The sequence below is a fragment of the Phodopus roborovskii genome, unplaced genomic scaffold, assembly GCF_943737965.1.
Source record: "Phodopus roborovskii unplaced genomic scaffold, PHOROB, whole genome shotgun sequence".
Classification (NCBI taxonomy): Eukaryota; Metazoa; Chordata; class Mammalia; order Rodentia; family Cricetidae; genus Phodopus; species Phodopus roborovskii.
The window spans coordinates 10,586,028-10,611,403 of record NW_026125295.1 but is presented as its reverse complement, the minus strand read 5'-3'; the positions used below and the strand labels follow the sequence as shown (position 1 = coordinate 10,611,403).

The window sequence follows — 25,376 nt, the reverse complement described above, 5'->3', positions numbered from 1 at the left end:
TGTCCCAAGGCCTTGCTTTCTGGCTAAATAAGTATAACAGGAAATGAGTTGACCAGCTGCTTATCTAACTTTAGTAAACTGCTTGCGGAAACCCTACCCCCAAATCCTAACTGCCAATTATCACTCCACCTATAGAAAAACAAAAATTGGTTTAGATTGATTAGCTGGCATCATGTGGGATCTTGACACTTTGGGATGATTGGTTTGGTGTGTGGCCTTTGTTGTAAACCCTATAAAAACCGTCTTAATTCTGCCCTCAGGGTCCTCAGTCCTCTACCCCTGCATGACTGTGGGCTCCAGTGCACTTGGAATAAAAAATTCCTCATGCCGTTTGCATCAAGACCGCTTCTCATGAGTGATTTTGGGTGTCGCCGTTCCTGATTCGGACGGAGCATGAAGGTCCATGCTCTGCGGGTCTTTCATAGCCAACCCATTAGTCCTAAGCAATTAGAAATGTACTAGTATGATTGCCACTTGCATAAGTCAATCCTAGATGGAATGATTGCAGTGCTTTTAGAATTCTCTAATTGTGTATAAAAGAGCCTGCAAGCTTTTATTTGGGGTGGGGAGGTCGTCCATCATTCACCATTTTTGCCTCTGTGTTGGATCTACGGCCCTGTCACGTCCATATCTTCTCAAGACAATAAACACTCTTGCTGATTGCATACATGAATGGTCGTCTTTTGTGGGACTTCTCCAGGACCCTAATGTAAGCCCCTCAGAATGAGGAGTCTCCCCGTTTCGGGCGGTTCACCCAAGAACTCAATGTCCAGTCCAGTTGATGCAACACGCAAGAGGCTTTAATGAACGGGAAGCGTTTGTGCAAACTGGCCCCCTCACAACACAGGCTAGAGAGAGGTGTCATTCTCGGGGCGCAGGCATTTTTTAAAGGCAAACCCCACAAGCTTAAGGAGGGGTCATGACCCTCTGGCCGTTTAGTACATGACCAGAGTCATGGGTTCTATCTAGTATGCTCTTTATCTTTTTGAGGCCAGATGGTCTCACTGTTTAGGTCAGCAGACCTCAGGGAGTGCTAATCAATCTTGCCTAAGCAAATGGGAGCTGCATCTATCTCTTTGTTTCTTTTCTTTTCTTTTTTTCTCCCCCCCCCCACAGGTATATAAACTATTTATTAACAGTGAAGGCCCAGGGACTCATTTCTTCTTGGATACACCCACAGTACGGCCCTGGCAGCCAGTGGTCTTGGTGTGCTGACCTCGGACACAAAGGCCCCAGAAGTGGCGCAGCCCTCTGTGGGCTCTGATCGTCTTCAGCCACTCCAGGTCCTCACATCGCTTGTTGTCTAGACCATTGGCCAGAACCTGGCTGTACTTGCCATCCTTCACATCCTTCTGTCTGTTCAAGAACCAGTCTGGGATCTTGTACTGCCTTGGGATCTGCCTGATGGTGACCACGCGCTCCACCTCGTCCTCCGTGAGCTCTCCAGCCCTCTTGGTGAGGTCAATGTCCGCGTTCCTCAGCACCACATGAGCATATCTCCGCCCCACACCCTTAATGGCCATGATGGCAAAGGCTATTTTCCGCTGCCCATCTATGTTGGTGTTGAGTACTCGCAGAATATGCTGGAACTTCTCAGGGATCACTAGAGACATGGCGGCGGTACAATCATCGGCATGTTGGCCTCCCGTGGAAGAGCTATCTCTTTGTTTCTTAAGGACCCTGTTTACCATCTGCTGACACACTGACCGGAGGGGCAATTTGTTCCTCCTTGAGTTCCCTGGGGGAGGGTGACCATCTGGAAATTCTTGGTATCCGGCTATCTTAGGGCCTTGTAAGGGAAAGTTGCGGGTGGTTGGCAAATTCCAGGGAACTGAGGCATAGTGTCCTGGGTCAGTTTTCCGGATCAGACTGCCCTGCATTCCAGTTGGGGAGTTTCCTTAGCTGGACTTTACTTTTTGTTAATTTTATGTCTTTCACTAACAGAATACCCATGGTGAAACTATTGCTTTACTCACCCTCCCCCCCACATCTGTGAACAGGATGGTTTTGTGTTCTTTACCTTTAAGTTTTTCCTATAAAATATATTCAAGGCTTCTCTGTGACAAGTGTTTCTCTCCAGAGAGTCGAAGGCTTAATACAAAGTCTCCATTCAAGCTTCGGACATGCTGTGTAATCTCTAGGTCTCTACTCTAAACAATCAGGGCCCAAAAGGCGGCATATATGTCTTCCTAATAGAGTGTTGCTTCTATGCAAACCAATGAACAGTGAGGGGTAAGTGCTGGATAACTGTTACAATGACTATAGGCCAGCGATAAAACAAAGGCTTTGTAGACTAGGCTGACCTTGAACTCACAGATATCCTGCTGCCTCTAGTACTAAAGGCAGGTACCACCACCCCAGGCTCAGAAACTTAAGTTTTACAGTGAATTGAAACCTTAACTAAACTAGAATATCAAATGGCTCCTGATTACAACATGGAGGCAGGCTGGTTTTGAAGAGGCCTAATGACATTATTGCAGCCACAACAGGCTGCAGACTAACAATACTGAGACTAGCCCTCTCTCTTACAATAACCAGGAAAAACCACACTGTACCCTGCAGGGGACCAATCACAATCACAACTGAGACAAATACTAGATGCTCCAGAACATTAAGAATGGCGTACCTAACTTGCATATAGGTTGCCAGTTTCCTTGCAGCAAAGCCATTACCAACCCCCGTTTGACAAGACTTCTGTTACCTCACTTCTGACCAATCAGGAGTTCAAGCCCCATCTGAATCAGAATCCCCTGCTCCCTGCACCCCCCAAATCCTTTACTCCTGCCATAGCTGAGCTTGATGCTCTCCCTGATCCAACCTCCGTGTGGGAACAGACAGGAAGTCCAAGCTTGCAATAAAAGCTCTTTGCTTCTGCATAAGAACTCGGACTCCTGGTGGTCTCATAACAGGTTCCCGCTCCTATCCCCACCCCAAGTGGGGCTTTTGGTTGTAATTCTCTTGATTCTACTACTTGGCCCATGCCTTATAAGTCTAATTCACTTTATCGTTAGACTGCAGATCCTCCACCAGCATCACAGGGTCCCTTTAGAAGGATCATAAGGGGTTAGAAGAGGAGGAACCGTTGAAACCCCCAAACGGCCACATCAAACCTAAGGAAATTCTCCAGCGCACACACAGTTCTGTTTGGCTGGTCCCCTGCCTGCTGGCATTATCACAAAACTGGAGGCGCTGTGTAGGTGGGGTAACTAAGTTTTAACCCCGCCCAGCCCTTTACTATTGTGTTCAGCATTCTGTACTTCTGCTTACCTGCTTCCTCTTTCCTGATGAGTGTGAGGGCTAAAGCTAACGTGTAAGCCCCATTTGCCCAAGGACAGACAACTTCCCAGAATGCTTCGGACCGTTTTCACTCCAATAAACAAGGGTGGTTGCCCCAACCCCACAGATGTGTGGGCAGGAAGTACGTTCTCAGGAAATACGTCAGGGTATATGCTTGTCCTCATGGAACAAAGGTTCCAAGTATGGTACCCTTGTGGATTTGGCCTTTATAGACACCTGGCTAATATAGCTCACAGCCACTCTATGTCCATCTTCCTGGTCAGTGTTAAAGATTGCTTTAACTGAATACTCGTGGAATGGGTCTTTCTCCTTGGATGACCCCATTAGAGTGATCCAAGCACCTCTGTCCATCTCGGTGACTCTGTTTCCCAGAATTTCACGTAAGAACTGTCTGACCTGAGTTATTCTGGAGTGTGGGGTTCTTTCTGAAGGGACCTGCTCCGCTCTGCACTCCAGGTTAGGCACATGCTCCACCCAAACACCAATGTGTCCTTTATTAAAGCAAGGCAAAGGGACAAGATGGCTGAATCTGACCGGAGGAGCAGAAACAGCAGCAGATAGCTTTGCAGGAGTCATTTTTAAAAGGTTAAACAGGAGAGGCCTCTGTGAGAATGAGCTAGTATGGGTTGGCAAGTTCCGATCAGGAATTTGGATTGCTGGACCTTGATGTTTTGATAGCTGGACCTGAAAGATCCCCCTATGCATATTGCCTGTTTGAGCTGCTCTTGCCAATTTGCCAAGGTCAAGTTATGGGAAAGTACAGGAGGGAACCAGGTGTTGCTCTCGTCTGACGCCAACCAGATATCTGTGGTCTGCAGCTTGGACCAAAGCAAGGTCAGCAGGACGATATCCGGGAACAGAAGGTCCCGGGAACATTCTATCAAGACCACCAGAATGCTGAGATAGTCATAACTGAATTCTTTGTATTCTTTGTGCCCAACCTGAATAAACAACTCTGTCCTTGGTTAACCACAATCGCTTTATTTAGATGGAACAATGAAATCCCTGTAACCATGCATCTGTTTCTGTAAGCCCGCTTTTTGCTGCCCAAACCCTATATAATCTCCTGAAATTCTAGCCTGCGTGCGCTCAGTCTCTCTAAAGACTGAAGCATCCACAGGTACCTGTGTGAGCAATAAATAGCCTCTTGCGCTTGCATCCAGTGGTCTCTGTCTCGTCTCTCTGGGCAGGGGGTCCTCTTGGATGACCCAAGATCACCGGGGTCTTTCAGGAAGAAGAGCGGGGAGGGCGAGACCTGCAAGAGCCAGGTTTGCCGTATCCGGCCTGTGGGATCCCTTCACTTTCTGCCAAGGGTTTGCCAGACTGAGATGGTTCACTCAACACACAGGAAGAGGAGACAGCTCCCTCCTCCCCTGCGCCTCCAGGACACACCGCCTCTTCCGGATAAAACGCTCTTATGGTCAGACAGAGGGCGGGGCACGGACGAAGGAACGCAGGCAGCCCAGCACCTTGCCAAAGCCAGGACCCTGAGCGGAGCGGAGCTGAGCTGAGCTACCAAGGCTGCCAGGACGGATCTGGGCAGAGAGCATCCGAGATGTCATTCCTCCGCCGTTCCTAGAGCGTCCCCAGGAGGTCCGCTTCCGCCGTCCTAGAGAGGCCACGGCCAAGTGGCCCCAGCAGTGCACCCAGCCGGCGCCGCCGCCGCCGTCCCGGGAGTAACGTGAGGGTTCCGGCGTCCGTTGGTAAGCCGGGAGAGCGGGTGCACCAGCGGGGGGTGGCGGGGCACGGTTTGCGGTGTCCTGACCCCGAGGCGATGCCACGGCCGTCGGGCCGTTCGGAGCGGTGCCGCCCAGCCGCCTCGGAGTCCCCGAGACCCCGAAAGTCCGGTGTCCGCCATGATGATTCTTGGCGTCCCGACTTCTTGACAGAAACTCAGCACGGTTAATCGTGCGGGTTGGTTAAAAAACAAAACAAGATAATAATAATAATAATAACATAAAACCCCCACCACCCCTCGTTCTACGGTGTCGGAGTTAGAAGGCCCGGCAGCTTGGTCTCGTGGCTCAGGCCTGTGATCCCCGCCTTCTGAGGAGGCTGAGACATTAAGACCGGGAACCCGGGCCGTTTAATGAGCGTTTCTCCCAATATTTTTTTTAAAGTAAAAAATAATAATAGTAACATTACTGTTTTTATAAACCGGGAGGACGCGTTTGAAATCAAGCACTGGTAAGCCCCCCTGAAAAGTGCTGTGGCTTCTGGTATCCGTTAACGATCGGTTTATAAGCGTTTTGTGGTGTCAGGGTTGCTTGAGAGAAAAATATAGAAAGGTGGAGACGAACTGGTTATCGGGGAGCCCCATTTTGCTTTAGCTGACTCCATTTTGTGAGCTTCATTTCGCCAAGTGCTCTCTAGCCGGGCTGAAGTCATTGTTCCTAATCAACTAAGCTCTGGAAACCTAGGTTGTAGAAACTTTGAAACTTCTGCCCCTGTCGTAAGGCAATTGTGTTCTTCCGATTTTTATAAGCCCTAAATTGCCTCTCGCGGGTGTAGAATCTGGCTGATACACCCACTGGCCCAGAATATCATAGGTGGACCTGTCTGGCCTCAAACTCATAGAAATCCTCCTGTTTTTGCTTCCTGAGTGCTGCGGGGGAGGTGGGGGAGTGCTGGCCCTGCAACTTATTTTTGTGTGACTGTATGTGTGTACGTACTTGTGGCAGTGAGCATGATCAGAATAACTTGTGGGCATCTCTTGCTGCTGTGATCCAACTCAGGTTCAACAGAACCGCAGTTTTGACACTAAACTTTACCTGCTAGGCCCTTCCTATGCGGTACTAGTCACTACCAAGCATAGCCATTGTAAGGATTCAGTCATTATGGCTGGCCTGCCCGTCACCTGGCCGAATGCACTCAGGAAGTACCCTGGTCAGCCCAGGGTTCCATGGTTGCCTAGTTGCACGACGGTGCAAAGGACCCCTTTAAAAGAAAGACCCCGCCCACTGACGCTCTCTTTCCTGCTGTTCCCCTGGGGCCCGCAGGACTTTTCCTGTCTCCCTCTTCCCTTCCGGTCTCTCTTTGTCTGTGTCTCTTTATCACTCTCTCACTAAACTCTGTCTGCCTGACGTGTTTGTCCCATGCCTTGATCACCCTTGTCTGCCATGGAATCCACAAAGGTTCCTCATGTACTTTGTCCTAACAGCCATACCATTAAGAACATGATTTAAGAAAAATTTATTTTTTTAAAATTTATTTTAGTGTGTAAATTTTGCCTACATGTGTATCTATTCACCATGTGTGTGCCTGGTACCTGTGGAAGCTGGAAGAGGGTGTCTGATCCCTTACAGACAGTGGTGAGCTCCCAGGTGGGTGCAAGGATTTTAACTAGGGTCCTCTGGAAGGAGCAGCCAGTGATCTTAAACTACGGAGCCATGTCCCTGGCCCCTAAGGTCTTGCCTTTTTTGAAGTATTTCATTATGTGCAACTTTAGAATGTTCTTGTATCTGATGTTTTCTTGTTCTTAGGTAAGGTCAGTGTGTCCTTGTTACTGGCATTTGTCAAATTTCACCACTTGAAATTTCTGTGTATAACTTTGTAACCTGCTCTGTTGTCACAAAGACGTGCCTGCCTCCACCTCCTAACGATGGAACTAAAGTGTACCCTATGCTGGCGTGACTGTCCTTGTACTTGTTTATGTTTTGTTTGAGATGGAGATCTTACGGAGTTGGCTCAAGCCGGCCTTGAGTCCCTTGTCCTCCTGCTTCTCAAGTGCTGGGATAATAGACATTCACTGTCGTGCCTGGACTGCTTGCACTGTGTTTTGTTTTAAAATTTAATTTGCCATGTGTGTGTGCATGGTATGTTTTTGTGTGTGTGGAGTCAGTTCCCGCCACCTTTATGTGGATTCCAGGGATATGTGGAACTCAGGTTGCTGGTGATACAAGCACTTCTACCTGCTGGGCTACCTGCTCCTGCTCTGCTTAAGTGTACAGCTTTGTGGTTTGCTGATTTCTGATATTGTAAAACTCTTGTATTTTCTCTGTCCAGCATGACATCAACCACTTCAGAGCCCCAATTCCTTTTTATTGGAGAAAGGTATTTAGAACCCAGGTTTTGGATACTCTGGGTATGATGGTGTCCATCGTCATCCTGCGTGTCTGAGTGTGTGCAAATATGTATGTGTGGTTACGCATGTTCACATGTACATACAGAGTCCAAAAGAAGAGCAGTCCCTTACAGCTGATGTTAATAGGCAGTTTGCATGACACTTGGCTTGTTATATAGGTGTTGGGATCAGAACTTGAGTCCTCATAATTACATAGCAAATGCTCTTGACCCCTGAGGCAGTTCTCCAGTCCTACGTAATTTTACCGTTTAATATCTTTACATCAGTATCAATGTTATATATTGATGTAAAGAATTTTAAACATGTAACTAAAGTATTCCATACAGGCTCTACCTTCTACAGATTTTGCCTTCCAATAGCATTAAAGGGTAGGACCAAGCCTTCACTATATAGGCCTGTGGAGGACACCAATAATTCAAACTGAGGTTGGTCTAATCCCGGCATGTGGGAGGCAGAGGCAGGCAGATCTCTGGTCTACAGAGTGAGTTCCAGGACAGCTAGGGTTGTTATACAGAGAAACCCTGTCTCAAAAAACAAAAACAAAACAAACAAGAAAAATCCAAACTGTACACTTGGGTAGTTGAGGCAGGAGAACCATGAATTTGAGGTCATTTAAAGCATATAGCAAAATGCCGTCTCAAAATGCCATCTCAAAAAATAGCAATAGGAAGAAGGGGGGGAAGATCCAAACTATAGTGTGTGAGTTCTCAAACTTTTTTTTCTTCTTAGGATTTTTTTTTTTTTTTTTTTTTTTTTTTGCTGTTGTTGTTCCATATATGCTTACTTTTCCCTTAATCTACATATTTGTTCTCTACCAATACCACGTTGACTTGCTTCTAGAAGCTATTTGTAGTTATAAATCTTGAAATTAAGTAGACTGGGCTGAAGGGTATGACTTAGTGGGTAAAGGCACCTGAGCTTTGTCCTTGAAACCCAAAACCCATATGATAGAGAGAATGGACTCCTGTAAGTCGTCCTCCAACCTCTGCATACTTACGCACCCAGACACACAATTAAAAACGTAATGAATTCGGGTATACCTTTTTCTTCTACTTTAGTTTTCAAAGTAATTTTTAGCTAATCTAATCCCTTTGCCTTTCAATATAAATTGTCGTATCATCATGACGTATCTCTTCTCCTGTTACAGAAATTAAATCTAGGGACTTGTGTGTGCCAGGCAATTGTTCTACCACTGAGTCACAGTCCCGCCTTTTCTCCCTCCCATCTTCCTGGGATTTTGCTACAAATTGAACTGAATATCAGTGTGAGAATTGATAGCTCTTCTTGTCATGTCTCACAATACATGAATGTAGGTATGTTTACTTATTTACATGTTCTTTGACCTTTTTTTTTATTAGTCACTTGTGTTTTCTAGCCTTATGCGTATCGTAACTGTATTCAGGGATACTTTATTAGCTTTCCAATAGGCATCAGTCTGTGTAAGTACTCATATACATATGTCTTCTCACACACGTGAGAAGTAATGTCTCACAAACGATCCCCACCTATAGGACCAACAGTATCATGTGTGATGGACACCATTTTCTTATCTATTTTCTTCTGAACAGGAATGTTGGTTATTTCAGTGTCTTGCCAGTGGCTTCTGATGACCTAGCAAATAACATTGTGCATGCACTGCAGTGCTGAGAAGACACTCCCAAGAATATAGCAGTGATTCCCTAAAAGCAGCAGACAAGAGTGATGCCTCCAGGCAGGTGTTATGCAGCCCATGCTTCAAGGAAACAAGGACACCTTCGTGTGGTAAAGAAGGAAGAGGAGGATGATGGCTATACTTCAGTGCAGCATGCCAGGCCACAAACTCTTAACCGCCCTGGCCAGGAGCTGTTCCGTCAGCTCTTTAGGCAGCTCCGCTACCATGAGTCTTCTGGGCCCCTAGAAACTCTGAGGCGGCTCCAGGAGCTCTGCCGCTGGTGGATGAGGCCTGATGTTCTTTCCAAAGCTCAGATGTTGGAGCTGCTGGTACTGGAACAATTCCTGAGCATCCTGCCTGGAGAACTCCGGACATGGGTGCAGCTCCATTGCCCTGAGAGCGGTTCAGAGGTTGTGGCTCTACTGGAAGAGTTGCGGAGGGATCATCATGGAATACCACTCAGGGTAGGTGACACACACAAGTTCTGCCTGCCTTCCCATAGATGAGAAATGCTAGCCTGAGAAATGTAGGGAAATCTCTCCTTGTTAGTTCTCTGAACACCTGAGCACCTGGGTACGGGGCTCTGATCACGAACCATTTAGCAAGGAGCTCTTTCTGCTTTATACAGGAAGACCACCTCTAGAATAGGATCAGCAGGTATTACAAATCATAAAATCACCTTATGGAGCCTGACAGTGGTGGCACACACCTTTAATCCCAGCATTCGAGAAGCAGGCAGATTTCTGTGAGTTTGAAGCCAGCCTGATTTACAGAGTGAGTTCCAGGACAGCCAGGACTGTTGAGAAAAAAGACAAAAATCATCAAATTAACTTATGGATACGGTGGTTTACATTCCAGAAGGTCCAGCTCCACCTCTGTCTTAGTTAGGGATTCTGTTGCTGTGAAGAGACACCATGAACCATGTTAACACTTAGAGAGACAGACATTTAATTGGGGCTGGCTTACAGTTTGAGAGGTTTAGTCCTCTCATGGCCATGGCAGAGCACGATGTTGTGCAGGCAGACAGGGTGCTGCAGAGGGAGCCGAGAGGGCTACATCTGAACCCACAGGCAGTAGGAAGTGACAGTGACATGCTTCCTCCAACAGTGTCATTTCTATTCCAATAAGGCTACATCTCCTAATAGTTCCACCCCTGTGGGCCTATGGGGGTCATTATTCAACCACCACAGTCCATTCCCTGGCTCCCATAGACTTGTAGCCATATCATAATTCAGAATGCATTTAGTCCAGCTTCAAAAGTCCCTGTAATCTTTGACAATTTCATACTTGTTTACACGTTCAGAGTCTCTTCTGAGCCTCCTTCGGTCCCTGTAAAATCAAAATACAGGTCACATACTTTTTGAGGGACCAAACCCTTCCCTCCTTGGCTCTAGGAGTCTTAGTTCCTGGAGACTATATTGTATCAACAGGCCTAGGGCCAAAACTGAACACAGAGAAACTCCAGACCCATTTAGCCTCCTAGAATCTAGGGCCAAAACCTTGTGTTTGCATCGGTGAGTCTTTGTCTGTCCGGTGGTCTTTGGGGGATCTTTTTGACTTGGGTATACCACTTTTAACATATAATGGCACCAGCATATGCATTGTAATTCTAAAATGGCGCACAGTGAGGAAATACTTGACCAAACAATGGGCAAACTCCATACTGCCTCTCCATGTCTGAGGTCAAACTCTTCGGCCTACAGCTCCTTTCAGCTCTGTTGACTGCAGCACACTTCTCTCTCGTGCTGGTCCCACTCCCAGCTAGCTGCTCTCCTCGGCATGTTTCCCCTGACTCTGGCATCTCCAACATCTTGAGGTTCCCAAGGCAACCCAGGCTGCACCCTCTCACCCTCACAGCTTCATATAATGGCCTGTTTAGGCCTCCATTCAGAGATACCCTTGACGCATGCCGGGCCTCAGTAGTTTTCCTTAGTTGTGTATGGACATTCCTTAACCCCTTCTGTCCTTGACTCTAAACCCAGAACCGTGTGACTGAAGTTGCCAAGTTCTGCTGCTTACTGGGGCTGGGACATGGCCCCCTCTTTACCAGCTTTCTGTTCTCAATGGAACCTTCACTGCCTAAGCCTGGCTGTCCTGAAACTTGATCTGTAGGCCAGGTTGGCCTCAAACACAAGAGACCTGCCTGCCTCAGTTTCCAGAGTGCTGGGATTAAAGACATGCACCGATACACCTGGCTCTAAGGTTTTCTTTAATTCCTTTTCACAAGCTGGAGGCTTTGCTGGGTGGGTTCTTGCCCAGAGGTCACCTCTCCCTTTTTATTAATCTGTTCAGCTCCTTGAACACAGGATTTTGCTCTACTTCCTGGTGCCCCTTTTCTCCTTGAACTGAGCATTTTGTGTTTTTCCTTGCTCAGCCTGACAGGCTGCTCCTTTTCATTAAAGATCTGCATAAGAGTGAGCATGAATAACCACGGGACAAAGCCAATACTAGGCTGTTTTGAGATTTCTCCGTGGACTGAATTAATCCAAAACTCTTTAGCCTCAGGCAAACTTTTTGGACAAGGGCAAAAAACAGTCACATTCTTTGCCAAAGCATCTTAAGAACAATATCTAGGCAACATGCTAAAATTCTCAGAAACTTCTTTACATAGGTCCTCCCACTGTTCAAATCACCATCAACACCACTGTCTTCCATTCTTCTACTAGTATGGCCCATTAAACACCACTTAAGCATCCATCTGCTTTTCTAATTCAAAGGCTCAAAATCCACATTCCTCCAAACAAAAGCATGGCTCCCCGCCTTTCACAGCAATACACTCAGTCTCTGATACCAACTCTGTCTTAGAAAGGTTTCTGTTGTTATGAAGACATGCCATGACCATGTCAACTCCTAAAAGAAAAACATTTAATGGGGGCTGACTTACATTTTTGTGGGTTTAGTCCATTATCATGGTCATGGTGGGTGGCCTGTGGGCAGACATGCTAGTTCAATTTGGTTTAAGACTAACCATGCGCGTGTGAGTGCTGGGGCAGAAGGGGGGACCGAAAGGAGTCAGCAGTCCTGAAATCGGAAGGAGAGAACACACCAGAGCAGTCTGCATGTAGTAATGTGTTTCCTTTCCAGAAGGGCTGGGGGCATCCCTGGGCTGGGAAATTGGAAGACCTCAATTTTAAGCTTTTTTTGTACAGCTTAATATTCTTAGACATATTGTTGTGGACCCCCCCCCCTCCCCGCTCCCAGGGAAGATCACAGTTTGTGATTGATTGAAAGTCTTCGTTTGAACTGGCTGGTGAGCACACCTGGGTATTTGGTATTCAAGTGTAATTCCAAGCCTGTTTTCAGGGCTTATATTTGAGCATGAAAATCATACCCTGGCTGCAAGATCCTTGGGTTTTCTTTTTGCTAAGCAAATCATTATAAGAGCCAAAATAGGAAAAATAAAAGGAAGACAGGACCATGTCGACCCCAAGCCCTGCAGCTCGGCAGCTTCCTCGGAGCTCCCGGCTGCTACTGCTCAGGTGCAGCAGGCACAGCCTGAGAAACCGCAGTGCTACATCTATGTCAGACACTAAAGGCTTCCCCTCAGTCCATATGCATTTGCCTTGACTGGTGGTTTCTGCCATCCTACAAAGACTGACTCACTGGTGAGGGCAGCTGGACAACAGTGTATCTTGGGCATACCCTGTAAGGACTTCTCTGGAGATAGCGCCCCATGTAAGTGCAGAAAACAGACACCCTCCTGGACCTACTGCTTCCCGCTTCCAGCATCCAATGCCTGAAGCATATAGAATTTGACAACAGTATCGAGAGCTGAGGAGAAAGAGAGGATGGAAAGGAATCTACCAAGTAAAAAATGTCCTAGCATTCTGAGTGTGGTGACCTTTTGCTTGTTGGCGGCTAGATCTGTTTAGGAGCTAAAGAAGAAAATGAGGCCTATCACAGTTACATCATGTCATACTTGAGTTTGTAAAAACTTTGCCTCCCTGTCTACTTTCTATGGCACAGTTTGCTTCCCATGCTCAGGGTTGACTCATTGTTTCCCGTCAATATTTGAAACACTGCATGGCCACTATCAGTCCTGAAAGACTGGCTTCTTGTGAGGAATGGGAGGTTCAGGGCTTATCTTCATGGAAATCTGGCCTATTTACAAAACAGTTCTCAGAAGAGAACTAAATGCGTTCCAGAAAAAAAGTTGATTAAATCCCTTTATATGCTGTGTTGTTAATTAAAATTTTAACTAGTTAAAAAAAAAAAAAACCAAAAAAACAAGAGCAAAATATATGACTAGCAAAAATGGCAGAGTCACAGTGATTTTTGCAAAGAGCATGTCTAGTCTATTGCTGTTGAAGAGATACCATGACCAAGGCAGTTCTTATAAAATCAAGTGTTTCATTGGGGGCTGGCTTACAGTTTCAGAGGTTTAGCACATCATCATGGTGGGTTGCATGGCAGCCTGCAGGCAAGTGCTGGAGAGCTGCGTCCTGATCCGTAGGTAGAAAGACTGGGCCTGGTGTGCATGGGCTTCTGAAACCTGGAATCCCACTCCCAATGCCATACTTATCCTTTTAACCCTTTCAGATAGTGCCTCTCCATGGTGACTAAGCTTTTAACCCTTTCAGATAGTGCCTCTCCATGGTGACTAAGCTTTTAAGTATATGAACTTACGTCCTTGAGTTGGTTTTCTTCCTGGGATTGTTTTTGTTGTTGCTCTGTTTTGTTTTTTGTTTTTTGATGCTGGCACTTAGTAAGACAAGTTTCCTCTGAGAGACCAAAATGGAATCACTAACTACAGTCAGTCTTTCAGGACCTTAGTTTATTGAGAAGGAAATGCAAAAATTATCCGATCATGAGGATTTGATCAGTATCTGTCTGAAGCCTTTATAATGTTCTCGGTCCCTATTCCTAGTACAGAGACGTGAGACCCCAGGCCTGGCAGCAAATACTATCAGCTCGGTTGATGCCTGTACTCTTTTTACTCCTTTGCACACAGGAAACTGGTCTTTGCCTTTTGAGCTTTTTGTTTGTTTGTTTTTGAGACGGGGTCTCCACATATCCTTGGCTGTCCTGGAACAATGACTAGGCTGTCATTGAACTCACTGAGTTCTCCCTGTCTCTGCTTCCTGGGTGCTGGGATAAAAGGTGTATGCCACCACATCTGGCACCTTTTGAGTGTTTTTTTAAAAAAAGTATTTATCATTTTTTAGGCTTCCAAATTTTATTAAAAGAAAAACATGAGCCTATATGCATAATTCATGCATTAAAATTACTAATATTTCTGGCTTATCTCTCAAATCTATTACAAAAATAAAATTAAGTAACATTTGATTGTAGTCCACCGGTATTAAATGGTGTAGTAAACCAGCATATGTAATGCTTATTAAAACAGAAAACATTTCTGTCTTTTTAAAAATCTGAAAGTTCATTTGTCATTTTTACCAAAAACAATGGGGACTTCAGAGGGGACTGATAGTAATTTATAAAGTCTTGTAAGAAGAGCATGGCTTGGTTATGATTAGCTCGTGTAGGGCCAGATGTAAGGTTTTGGTCTTTGTCCTATGCTCAGTGGCCTCAGTCTAAAGCTTGTTCACATCGACGTAGAAAAAGTGTCAGCCAATGTGCCAGGAAGACTGCTCTCTAAGTTCATTAACTGGAGCCTTCTGTGCTCACTTGTACATTAAGGGAACCCTTGTCTCAGGGACAGAGCTGCTTGAAGTACAAGGGCAAAGCTCTCCTTCCTGTTCTCCTCGTGGACAAGCATAGGAGAGCTTTTCTTTGTTGTTTGTTTCCTGGCTGACCCTTAAAACCAATATTGTCTTTGTAATGGTGATAACTGTTTTGTCAGGTTTACAGTTTGAAAGTTAGCCTTCTCTGAGACCATTTGTACATTTCAGTATACTTGTCTGGATCTTCACTGTAAACCATTGTTCATTTTGCTCCTTTTCATTTCTCATCTTTAGGCCAGGGGTCAAGTAGGAAATAATGGGAAGGTTTCATTGTGGCATGTGAGGACTTATATTACTAACTTGGCAAGTGCATCCTTACCTTAAGTGGTAATCTTACAGACTCTCCCTGGTTGGGGGAGGCCATGGAGTGAAAGGTTTCTCTAGTCTTTCTTTTTGGGTCCTTTCTGCCAGGAATTGATTAAAGGGCCTGAGTTTGCTTTCTGAAACCTATTGGCATGTTCTGATGCTGTTTTCTTCTTGGCAGGACACATGCCTTGCTCAGAGCCCTGATGTGCATTGGATAGGCACTGGAACTCTGCAGTCTTCACAGATATGGTCCCCTACTTCCCATCGAAAGAACAGTTCTGCTCTAGAGGACCATTTGGAACCTCCGTGTAAAATAGGAGTTTGTAACTTCCTGCCTGGGCAAGATGGTACTCACTGCCTAGACTGTAGCTTCGTGTTATATCTCCTGTGTTTCCTGCACTGTTGTTTTGTTACCATCTATTATATCACAAGAATCTTCTGTCACCTAGCACTGTGCTCTCTTGAACGCCTTTCTGATTCATGTCTGATTGGTTTCTTCCATTGCCCCATTACCCTGCCTTTCCCCTCCCCAGCAGACACTGAGGTCATGTCTGCATCTTGAATAGCAGTGTGCCTACTATAGGCCCAGGAGTCCTTTGGGAGTGAGGAGTGGGCTTCTTAGGTGTCTAGAGCTGCACAACCCTCTTCATATTTCTTTTCTCCTTCAGATTCTCCTACTGACTCAGTGCCTGCCCGTTTCCAGACAGAAGACGGCACAGGATGCCAGGTAATGACCAGCAAGCCTCTGGTAACCCAGTTCTAGGTGGTTTCTGCTTTTGCTATTTCTTGGCGTCTCAAGCATGGCTGCTGTATGAATTGTAGCTTTCTTCATCTTGGGTTGTCATTTGACTTCATATTCAGACACCAGAGGTTTCTGCTGGGTGATAGATGATGGTCTTTCTCCTTTGCCAGATTTATCCAGTATTAATTAACTCTGTCAGGCCCATGATCAGCTCTAAAGCATGGTTCCCCCCCCCCCCCCTTCCAGGAAGCTATGACCTTCCAGGATGTGGAGGTGACATTCTCTCGGGAAGAGTGGGCATGTTTGGATTCGGCTCAGCGCAATCTTTATCGGGATGTTATGCTGGAGAATTATGGGAACGTGGTTTCTGTTGGTAAGTCTTTGGTATCCCTAGCAACCTCCACATTTGTTTTTTTCTCCTCTCTTTTTATTATTAAAAAAATATTCATTTGTGTGCATGGATATGTATGCTTATACATGCTTGAACGCCACAGTTCATATGGCCAGAAGATTGCTAGTGAGGGTGATTTCTGTCCTTTCCACCATGTGGATCCTATGAATTAGACTCAGGCTAAGCTTGGCAGCAGGCGCCTTAACTCACTGAGCCGTCTGCACTGGACCTTGTTTCTTATTGTAACGTGTAGAAAGGGATCTAGCCTTAGATTTTGGCTCTGCAACCGCCAGCCTTATTATTTAAGCTATTACTAAACTGTCCCTCTTGAATAGTGGAGATTGCAATGTCTGTCATGTGGGGTTATTGAGAAGACTGTTGCAAATTCCGGGTTGATTTAAGCATTTGAAGATGGTTAACTGACTTAGCTAGTTGAGTAGCTGTACGCCTTTCACCTTTGAAGAATACTTATTATTGTTGTTTGGTTTATTTTTATTTTATGTGTATAAGTGTTTTGTTTATATACCGCCTGCATGTTGTGCTCATAAAAGGCAGAGGACTGTATCAGTTCCCTTGGAAATGGAGTTAGATGGTCATCAGCATCCATGTGGATGCTGGGAATTGAACCAGATTGGAAGAGCAGCCAGTGCCCTTTTAAGTGCTGAGTGTCTCTCCAGTCAGCCCTACCTCTGGAGACTCCTCAAAGCCCCTTTGCCTGTGACCTTTTTTAGCCTCTCATCTCCGCTTAGGGCAGCAGTTCTCAACCTGTGTGTGGTGACAACCTTTGGTAAACCTCTCTCTTCAAAAAGATTTTCATCATGATTCATAATGGTAGCAAAATTATAGTTATGAAGTAGCAATGAAAATAATTTTATGGCTAAAGGTCTGCACAGCATGAGGAACTGTATTAAAGGGTCAGAGCATTAGGAAGGTTGAGAACCACAGGCTTAGAGCTATCAGAAATGACTGCTCCAGCTTCTTCCATTTGTTTTCCTGGCCTTCCTTCCTCTCTGCCAGGACTTTAGGTTCTCAAGAATAGTTGTGTGTGATCTGCCTTCCTTCCCATCCCATCCCTTCTTTTCTGCAGTGGAGTCATCTCCCAAACCTGCTCTGATATCCTGGTTGGAAGCAAGGAAGCCATGGGTCATGAATATCTGCAAAGTTCAGTTTGAGAGGGATTCAGGTACTGCCTCTAAAGGTGAGTTCGATAAAATCCATCATGTCCTGCCCCTCCTAACTTTACTCTTTTCTTTTATACGGTGAAATACATCACTGGGGACATACTCCGTTATTTGCTGGGAGTTACTAAGGGGTGTTAGGGCCCTGGTAGGCCATTTCCTTCCAGCCCTGTCTCTTCTTCCTGGCATCTCAGTATTAGTTCTTGCTCATAGCAGGGCTTCCCGGTTCTCTTTTGCACTTAGCTGTGATGTTCTGCACTGACTCCTGCGTCACTTGTGCTCACCCACCCTGCTCTCAGGAGCATCACTCCCACTCTGGCCCTTCTTCACTGTCCGAGTCTTTTCTGTGATGAGCATGATAATCCAGTTGGACCCTCCTTGGAGCCCACATCTCGGCTTCGGGAGCTTTGAGCAGTGCCATGGTTCTTTACTGGCTTGCTGTTAATATTCTGCCTTAGCTCTTTTTATTGCCTCCTGGATTTGATTTCTGCGTCTGTCTACCCACTGTATCTGGCCCTTCCTCTTCCCTTTCCTGTTATTTGAGATACTTTTCATGGTTTTGTCTTAATCTTGACTCTTGTAAAAAGGTAATGACAGGCAAAATTCTTGCTACCAAGAACCTTATTTTATAGTTCCTGGTTTTCTTCATTAGTTGCAAGTATGGGAAAAATACATTTTCTTGTTTTTTATTTTTTTCCTCCAGGAGGTAAGCCCCAGATTAAGTCACACAAATTCATCTTGAAACAGGACCCTTCAGAATACACAGAAACTTTTACTGTGCCATTAGTATGTCCTGAGACAAGTGTTTCTGAGGGAACAGAGCTCAAAGAATCTTCTGAACAGAAGAATAAGCTACAGAAGCCCTGTGGAAGCCCCATACAAGTGAAAGAGATGAAGGAAGGAACTGACGTCAGTAACAAGACAGGAAGAGACTCTGAAGTATCGGGAAGCAGCGATACTCTTGATGTAAAGCATGTTAAGTGTGAGAGTGTTACTAAGAAAAAGCAATCCTTTAAACATGGCCGTGACAGACGCTTCAGAAAAAGATCACACCATTATAATAAGAAACATGTGCTTGGAGATACAGTTGAGAGATTTGGTGTGTACCAGAGCATTTATATTAGACTAAGAAAGAGTGGAGCACGCACAGGTGAAAAGAACTTCATCCTTAGTTCTTGTCGCCAGCAGGAACAGAGTGCTCGTACTGTGATGATGTACAGGTGCCATGATTGTGGGAAGACCTTTAAGAAAAGCTCTCATCTTGAGTATCATCAGAGAACCCATTTTGAACAGAAACTGTTTAAATGCAGGGTGTGTGAAAAAGCCTTCAAGTGGCGTTCAAACTGTGTGCGGCATGAGAAAATTCACACTGGAGTGAAACCGTATAAATGTAGTTCATGTGAGAAATCTTTCCAACGACTTTCAGCCTACCGCCTGCACCAGGAAACCCATACGAGAAAGAAATTAAAATCCAGTCAGCACAAAGAAGCTCTCACGGACAGCTTGGACCTGCACCAGGAAACCCAGACGAGAAAGAAATTAGAATCCAGTCAGCACAAAGAAGCTCCCGAGGGCAGCTTGGATCTCAATCATTTGACAGATAAGGGTCAGGAGAATCACTTGAACTGCAGGTATTGTGGGAAATCCTTCAGCTGTAAGTACTACGTTCTTGAACACCAAAGGATTCACACACAGGAGAAACCTTATAAATGCACCAAATGTAGGAAAACCTTTCGGTGGCAGTCAAACTTTTCTCGTCATAAGAGACTGCACCTTCAACAAGAGTTCTGTAAACAAGAGAAACGTCGAGAAGACTTCAAGCAGATTTGTAATCGGTCTCAGCATTGTGAGGAAACTTTTACTCAGAAGAAATCACTTACTGAGCACAAGAGGAGTCACACAAGGGAAAAACTGTACCAGTGTAGTGAGTGTGGGAAAACGTCCATCTATAAGTCGGCTCATATCATGCATATGAAGCTTCATGTTGTTAAAAGAAAACATGAAAATGATCTACCTGCTAACCAAGACACAGCGTCTCACATTCCTCCGAGTAGTCACAGCGCAGAAAAGTCTCACAAATGTAAGTACTGTGGCAAAATATTCCGGATTCGCTCATTCCTTGTCATTCACGAGAGAGTTCACACTAGAGAGAAGCCCTATAAGTGCAGGGAGTGCGGCACAGCCTTCCGGTGGAGCTCCAACCTCTCCCGGCACGAGAGGCAACACTCTTTACACCAGCAGTATGAGTGTCCTGAAAGTAAAGAGGCTTCCAGTCTGGAGTCAAAGGTCTTCACTGATCAGAAGCCCTTTTGGTGTCAAGAATGTGGGAAAACCTTTACACGTAAAAGAAGCCTTTTAGATCATAAGGGAATACACAGTGGAGAGAAACGATTTAAGTGCAACCTGTGTGAAAAATCTTTTGATAGAAACTATCGTCTTGTTAATCATCAGAGGAGCCATAACACTGAGAGACCGTTTCAGTCTCAGTGGCGCGGTAAAGATCTCTTTGGGATACATGTCCGTTCTGTTGACCAGAGAAAACACAGCAGAATGCTGCAGTTGGAACAGAGTGTGCATTCAGATAATCCTGGTTTATCTTCCTTTCGGAGTGCAAGATTAAATATTCAGGAGCTGAGTGGGAAGAAGCCCCATAAAGAGAGTCAGAACCCTTCCGACAAGAGCTCCAGGTTCATTGCTCTCCAGAATATACCCACTAAGAGAGGCTGCCACAAATGTAATGTTTGTGGGAAAATGTTTGGCAAGCATTCAAGACTCATTAGCCACAGGAGATTTCACACCAGAGAGAGGCCCTTTAAATGCAAAGTGTGTGCAAAGACCTTCAGGTGGTCTTCCAATTTGACTCGACACTTGAAAAACCATGTTAATTAGCCTGGGGTCTCTGATGATGGTGGTGGTGGTGGTCGTGGTGGTGGGGTGCATAGTTCCTGGCTCCATTTCTAGAGAACTTGTAGGCACTGGAGAAAACCTCTGCAAAGGTCTAGCCCCTTCTGTTTTGGGAGTTTGGTGTGGAACCTTTAAAAAGCTCAGGGACTCCTCAGTCTACCAGTTGAAAAGTGATGCTGGGGAACACTGTCTTCTGGGGGCCTTGTAGATGTCGTGGCCCTGAGGTGTAGCCCAAGACTGACAGGCAGGTGTCCCTGTGTAGCTCTTTGCTGTGACTGGGAAGTGTGTCTCTGTGGCTTAGTAAGGTGTGTCTGCTCTGTCCTGACTCTGCACGCACCAGACATGCAAATGGTTCACAGACACACATGCAGGCAAACTACCCATAAGTAAGAAATGGACTCAAAAAATAGTATGAGCATTAAAACTTTTAAAATATTTTAAAATTGCCTCTCTGAAGATATCTAGTTCTGCCAGGTCAGGGGTGGAACTTTAAGTGCGCCTTGATCAGACAAGTTGGGGATACTCTTAAAACAGGCCTTGAGTCAAGCATTGGATGAAAGTCGTACTCAGAAGTACATGACTGTTGGGTAGGAGCACAGCTGTGGATGGTTTTGAGCAGTAGAGAACTGGATGTCTACTCTTGAACTTGGTATGGGCAGCACAGTCTTCTGTGGACATGGTCTTTCCACTGCTCGAGGAACTGAAGTTGTGGCTGGGGAGAGACAGATGGGCTGAGACCATCACAGAGAAGTGGATGTCGGATGATGCCTTGTTCACCTGGCCAATGTGGTCAGTTCCATCATAACTGAAGACTGTCAGACCAGTGGGCAGAGAAGGGACCACATGAGCTGTCTTAGCAATCGCTTACAGAAGTTAGTTTATGAAAGCTCAAGTGTGAAGCGGGAGGAAGAGCTGGGATTCAGACTCCTTTGTAAGTGGAGACTGCCGGCCAACTTGGAAAGTGTTTTGAAATTGTGAGTTTATCCATCGAGTCCCTCCTGGGGTTAATGTGAAGAATGGTGAGTTTAAGCTAGCTCACTACAGCAGGGTTGAGATGGTGGGGCTGGCAGAACCCTGTTTTCCATCAGCACGACAGTGCAAAAGATAATTGTATTTCAGAAAGAATATGCAACTCGGTGTGTGGGTACACACCTGCAACCTTAATGTGGGGTGCTGAGGCAAGAGAGCCAAAAGTTCTTAAAACGAGGATAAACAATGACCGTAGGAGAGGTATACCCTCCAGTTCAGAACACGGCACAGAATTGCACGATATACGGTGTATAGACATTTAAGCATGTTGAAAGTGGGCGATCACTCTGGTTTGGGCTTCATTATTTAAGTGAGATGGTGTAGTAGCCTCGTGGGGTGGTGGGGGGCAGTACTGAAATGCACGTGTAGCAGTGAGACTGGTGTCCATTGTGTAAACATTCCTGCTGTATAATAAATAGTTAGTATTTGGCACAATTTTCTGTGGATTTAAAAGACATGAAATAAATGTAAGATTATGAAATGGGATGGTGTGTACTAACCACTGCTCCATTGTCTTTGGGAATCAGAATGAATTCATGAGGCTTCACTTGTTTTTCTAAAAACTGATACGAATACAACCTAAAGTTATAGTTTAAAAGGATACTATGTTGGATTCTTTCAATTGTTAAAGTATATCAAAATAAAAAACAACCATGGCCTCTGATTTCTATATAATGATTATTACAGAAGCTCCAGCTGTGCCACTCACCACTTGTAAGTGCTGCTACTTAAATGGTCTACTTCATATCTTCCCCCTCCTTTTTTACAAGACAGGGTCTCTGGCTGTCCTGGAACTCACTATGTAGGCCAGGCTGGCTTCAAACTCACAGATATCCACTGCCTCTGCTCCTGGAGTGCTGGGATTAAAGGTGTGCACCACCACACCTGGCCCACCTCATCTCTTAAATTTTTAACATTTCTATCTGCTAAAATTGGAACAACACAAAATGGCTGCTGGTGACAGAATGTCATGTGGCAGTCTGAAGAAATCCAGGGTGGTCTGTGTCTCGGCTCCGTCTCTAAATTATGAGATTGTGAGCTGTTCTCAGTTCCTCTTAGCGAAACCAAACTAGGAAAGATACACAGACAGTTCCATTGACGACATGGGAATTAGGACAGTGATGCTTGTTAGCCATCCAACATTCCTGGCAGGTGGGGAAAATGAGTACTTACGCGCCGGGTATCACATCTTTTAAGTTAATACCAACACTGCTAAAAATGGCAAAATTGTATCAGCCAGGGTCTGTTGAAAAGCTAAAACCTATACCAACCCCAGCCATCTGTACCCAGATGAGGAGAGTGGTGTGACGTCTGTCTAATAAGACCTTTACCTTACATCTGGGCAGGCTGAGAAGGAAGCCCAAGATCTTACTCCATAGCTCCTGTGGGAGGAGGCAATTCCAACCACCATAGTTGTTGCCTAAGCCAAACTTGACTGTTGGTGTCTGCCCAGCTTTTTCCAGAATGTCTGTCTCAGTTGTGAATTGTCAACACTTGTTGGTTTTTATCTTTTAAATCTGGGGGCCTGGAACCTAGGTGGTAAATAAGTACATGGAGATGTATTCTTATGAATGCCCGGCCTTAGCTTGGCTTATATCTAGGCAGCTTTTATTAAATGATCCCATCTAACTTTTACCTTTCTTTCCTTCTTAGTTTGTGGCTGGTTGTGTGGCTAGGTGACTGGCCCTGGCTGTCTTGCTCCTATTTCCTCTGCCTGCCGGCCCCATCTATTCTGCCTAGCTATTGGCCCTTAAATTCCTTATTCGACCAGTCAGGTGTCTGAAGTCACATGGTTTTATTGAGTTAAACAACATAACATAAAAGAATGCAACACATCTTTTTGTCATTAAACAAATATCCCACGGCATAAACAAATAGAACACACCTTATTAAGCACTTACCTTAGTAGCATTCAATGCCTCTGGTCTCCCGTTGGTCAACTGGTCTGGGTATGTGGTTCCATCCTGAGGGGCAAACCACAAAGCAGGAGCAAAGAGAGGCACTTCTACTCAAAGTTTAGAGTTAGTTTGGCAGAGAGGCCCTCAGATGTGTGATTGTAGGGCCTTCAGACCTATGACTTTGTGGAGGGTTGCCAGTGTGAATCAGGTTATATTGGGGCAGAATATAACAATTCACCGTAAGATTGGACTGCAAATGTTGGTCTCCTGCCTGAAGAACGTGTATCCCCAGTATACACCACCACCACAGAGCTAAGTACTGATGCAAACACGGGTTTACTAAGGATGGACTCGAACCATCCAGTAGCAGCACTCAGAGAGAGAGAGAGGAGCAGCCCAAAGATACCGCGGTTAAATAAGGATCAGGATAAACAAATAGGCCGAATAGATGTTTATTCAGGGAGAAATAACTTACAACCTAGACAGATGAACACAAGGGAATTCCACCCGATGCTCTCCTGTCCGAGTCCTGCCAGCAAGAGAGCTTTCCCCGGTTCTCTCTCCGACCTCCTTCCACAGGTCACTTCTGTCCATGGCTCCACCCCCCAATGGGCGTGGTCAGTTCCACAGAAGGACTATCTCACTACAATAACCAGCAGGGAAGTAGGGCTTACAAAGGGAAAATCCGAAGGCCAGGGGGAGTACAAGCTTTGCTGTCTCTCTGATTGGGTTCAGAGGGGATGCTTCCTGGGCCCATTGGCCCTGGGGTTAAGTAAGCATTGGAAATTTCCATTAGAGCATCTGGATACCATGATATGATTGATGTCTGTTTCCTCGTTGCCAGGCTGATTGGGCAGGATATGGGGGCCCTGGAGCAACTTTTAGGTATGTGTGGTTTTTCCCAGGACCTGGATTCAGGGTCTGGTCAGCAGCTTCTCACCATGGTGTCCAGCCTAAAATGGCTTTAGTCTTGCCCTGCAGGCGTCTGGCCCCTCACTCCCAAGAGACCGAAAAGAGACTCCCAAGAGACCGCCATTACAAGTGCTTTGAAAAATTTTAACAGCCAGGCTTGTGCCGTGGTGGCCCAGGCCGAAAAGTGTGACCGAAGAGATAGAACATGCTTCCACAACTGCATCATTGGCCACAGTCTTTGCCAGCAGAAATCCAGAGGATATTTAGGAATGGACTTCAAGGATGTGGAAACAGGGTTAAAGGTTGGAGGGATTCAACTTTTGTGCACTGGGCAGGATTCGGGCACTGTTTAAAATTTATTCAGTGCTGTTTTCAATGTTAGTTTGTGATAAGCCTTTAAATCTTTAAGTGAAATTAGGAAAAATTAACAAAAGTCTAAAAACTTAGACCACAAAGCCCATACTGGAAGAAAGGGAATTTCTGAGCTCCAAAAGACAGCACAAAAGATAAGGCTAAACAAAGGACGGAGTACATGCCTAGAAGCCTAAGACCAGATAGCACACTACAAGCTGTGTCAATATTCCTTTGTCCTAAAGGAAACCAGGCAGCCACCGGTTAGAAGTTGTAAAAATCCCTGGCCCAGCATTAACCTAATGCTGCCTACAATATCCTTTTCAATTGTAAGCACACAGTTATTGTTTTATCCTATGTAATCACGGAAGCTTCGTGATCTTGAGGCTTTCAGCCTTATGGTCTTTCCTTTAAAAATCCCTCTTGGGTGAAAGCCGCATTCCACCTGCTCCCAAGTGGATTGGATCCAGGCTTCAGTGTGGTAATAAAGAAACCTTTGTCTTTTATTTGGTGAGTCGCCTCTGTGGTGGTGGTCTTTTTGGGGTCCCAAGGACTGGGCATGAGTACCCTAGATTTTCCCTCTCCCGTGTGAATGAATGAAATTGGCAGAAGCCCACAGTCTAAGCTTCTCAGTAACAGTGAAGAGACTTCCTCATTACCTGTCTGGCATCCTAGAGCTGGAAACTGTCATCAGCCAAACATCTGTCAATCAGCAGGACTGCACTGGCAGCCTGGCTGTTCTGGATGCTTAACAGCCACTCTGAGGACATTCCAGCTGCAAGGACCATAGTATCTGAAAAGCTGCAACTGTCGCAGGAGGCCTTGTCCCTGTCACAACCACTTTAGATAACCTGCATTGACCTTAGAAGGCAGCTTCTCAAGACTAGAGATTTAAAAGGCCTTCAAGCTATTCTCAAACGAGAGCAGGAACCTCCTCTGTACTTTGGCA

General features: G+C 45.6%; 2 protein-coding genes across 2 annotated transcripts; one reads left to right on the top strand and one right to left on the bottom strand.

The window, feature by feature from the left end:
* Positions 1-1,114: 1,114 nt before the first annotated feature.
* Positions 1,115-1,613, bottom strand: LOC127213343 (40S ribosomal protein S18-like). Its single transcript, XM_051173692.1, has one exon. The coding sequence runs from the start codon at positions 1,611-1,613 to the stop codon at positions 1,155-1,157; it is 459 nt and encodes a 152-aa protein (XP_051029649.1). The 3' UTR covers positions 1,115-1,154.
* Positions 1,614-8,978: 7,365 nt separating this feature from the next.
* On the top strand, positions 8,979-21,750 carry Znf445 (zinc finger protein 445). Its single transcript, XM_051202876.1, is given in 6 exon segments — positions 8,979-9,496; positions 15,201-15,369; positions 15,691-15,785; positions 16,011-16,137; positions 17,243-17,353; positions 18,037-21,750. Coding segments are annotated over 6 exon segments (3,102 nt in total). The 5' UTR covers positions 8,979-9,082; the 3' UTR covers positions 20,223-21,750.
* The last annotated feature ends 3,626 nt before the right edge of the window (positions 21,751-25,376 follow it).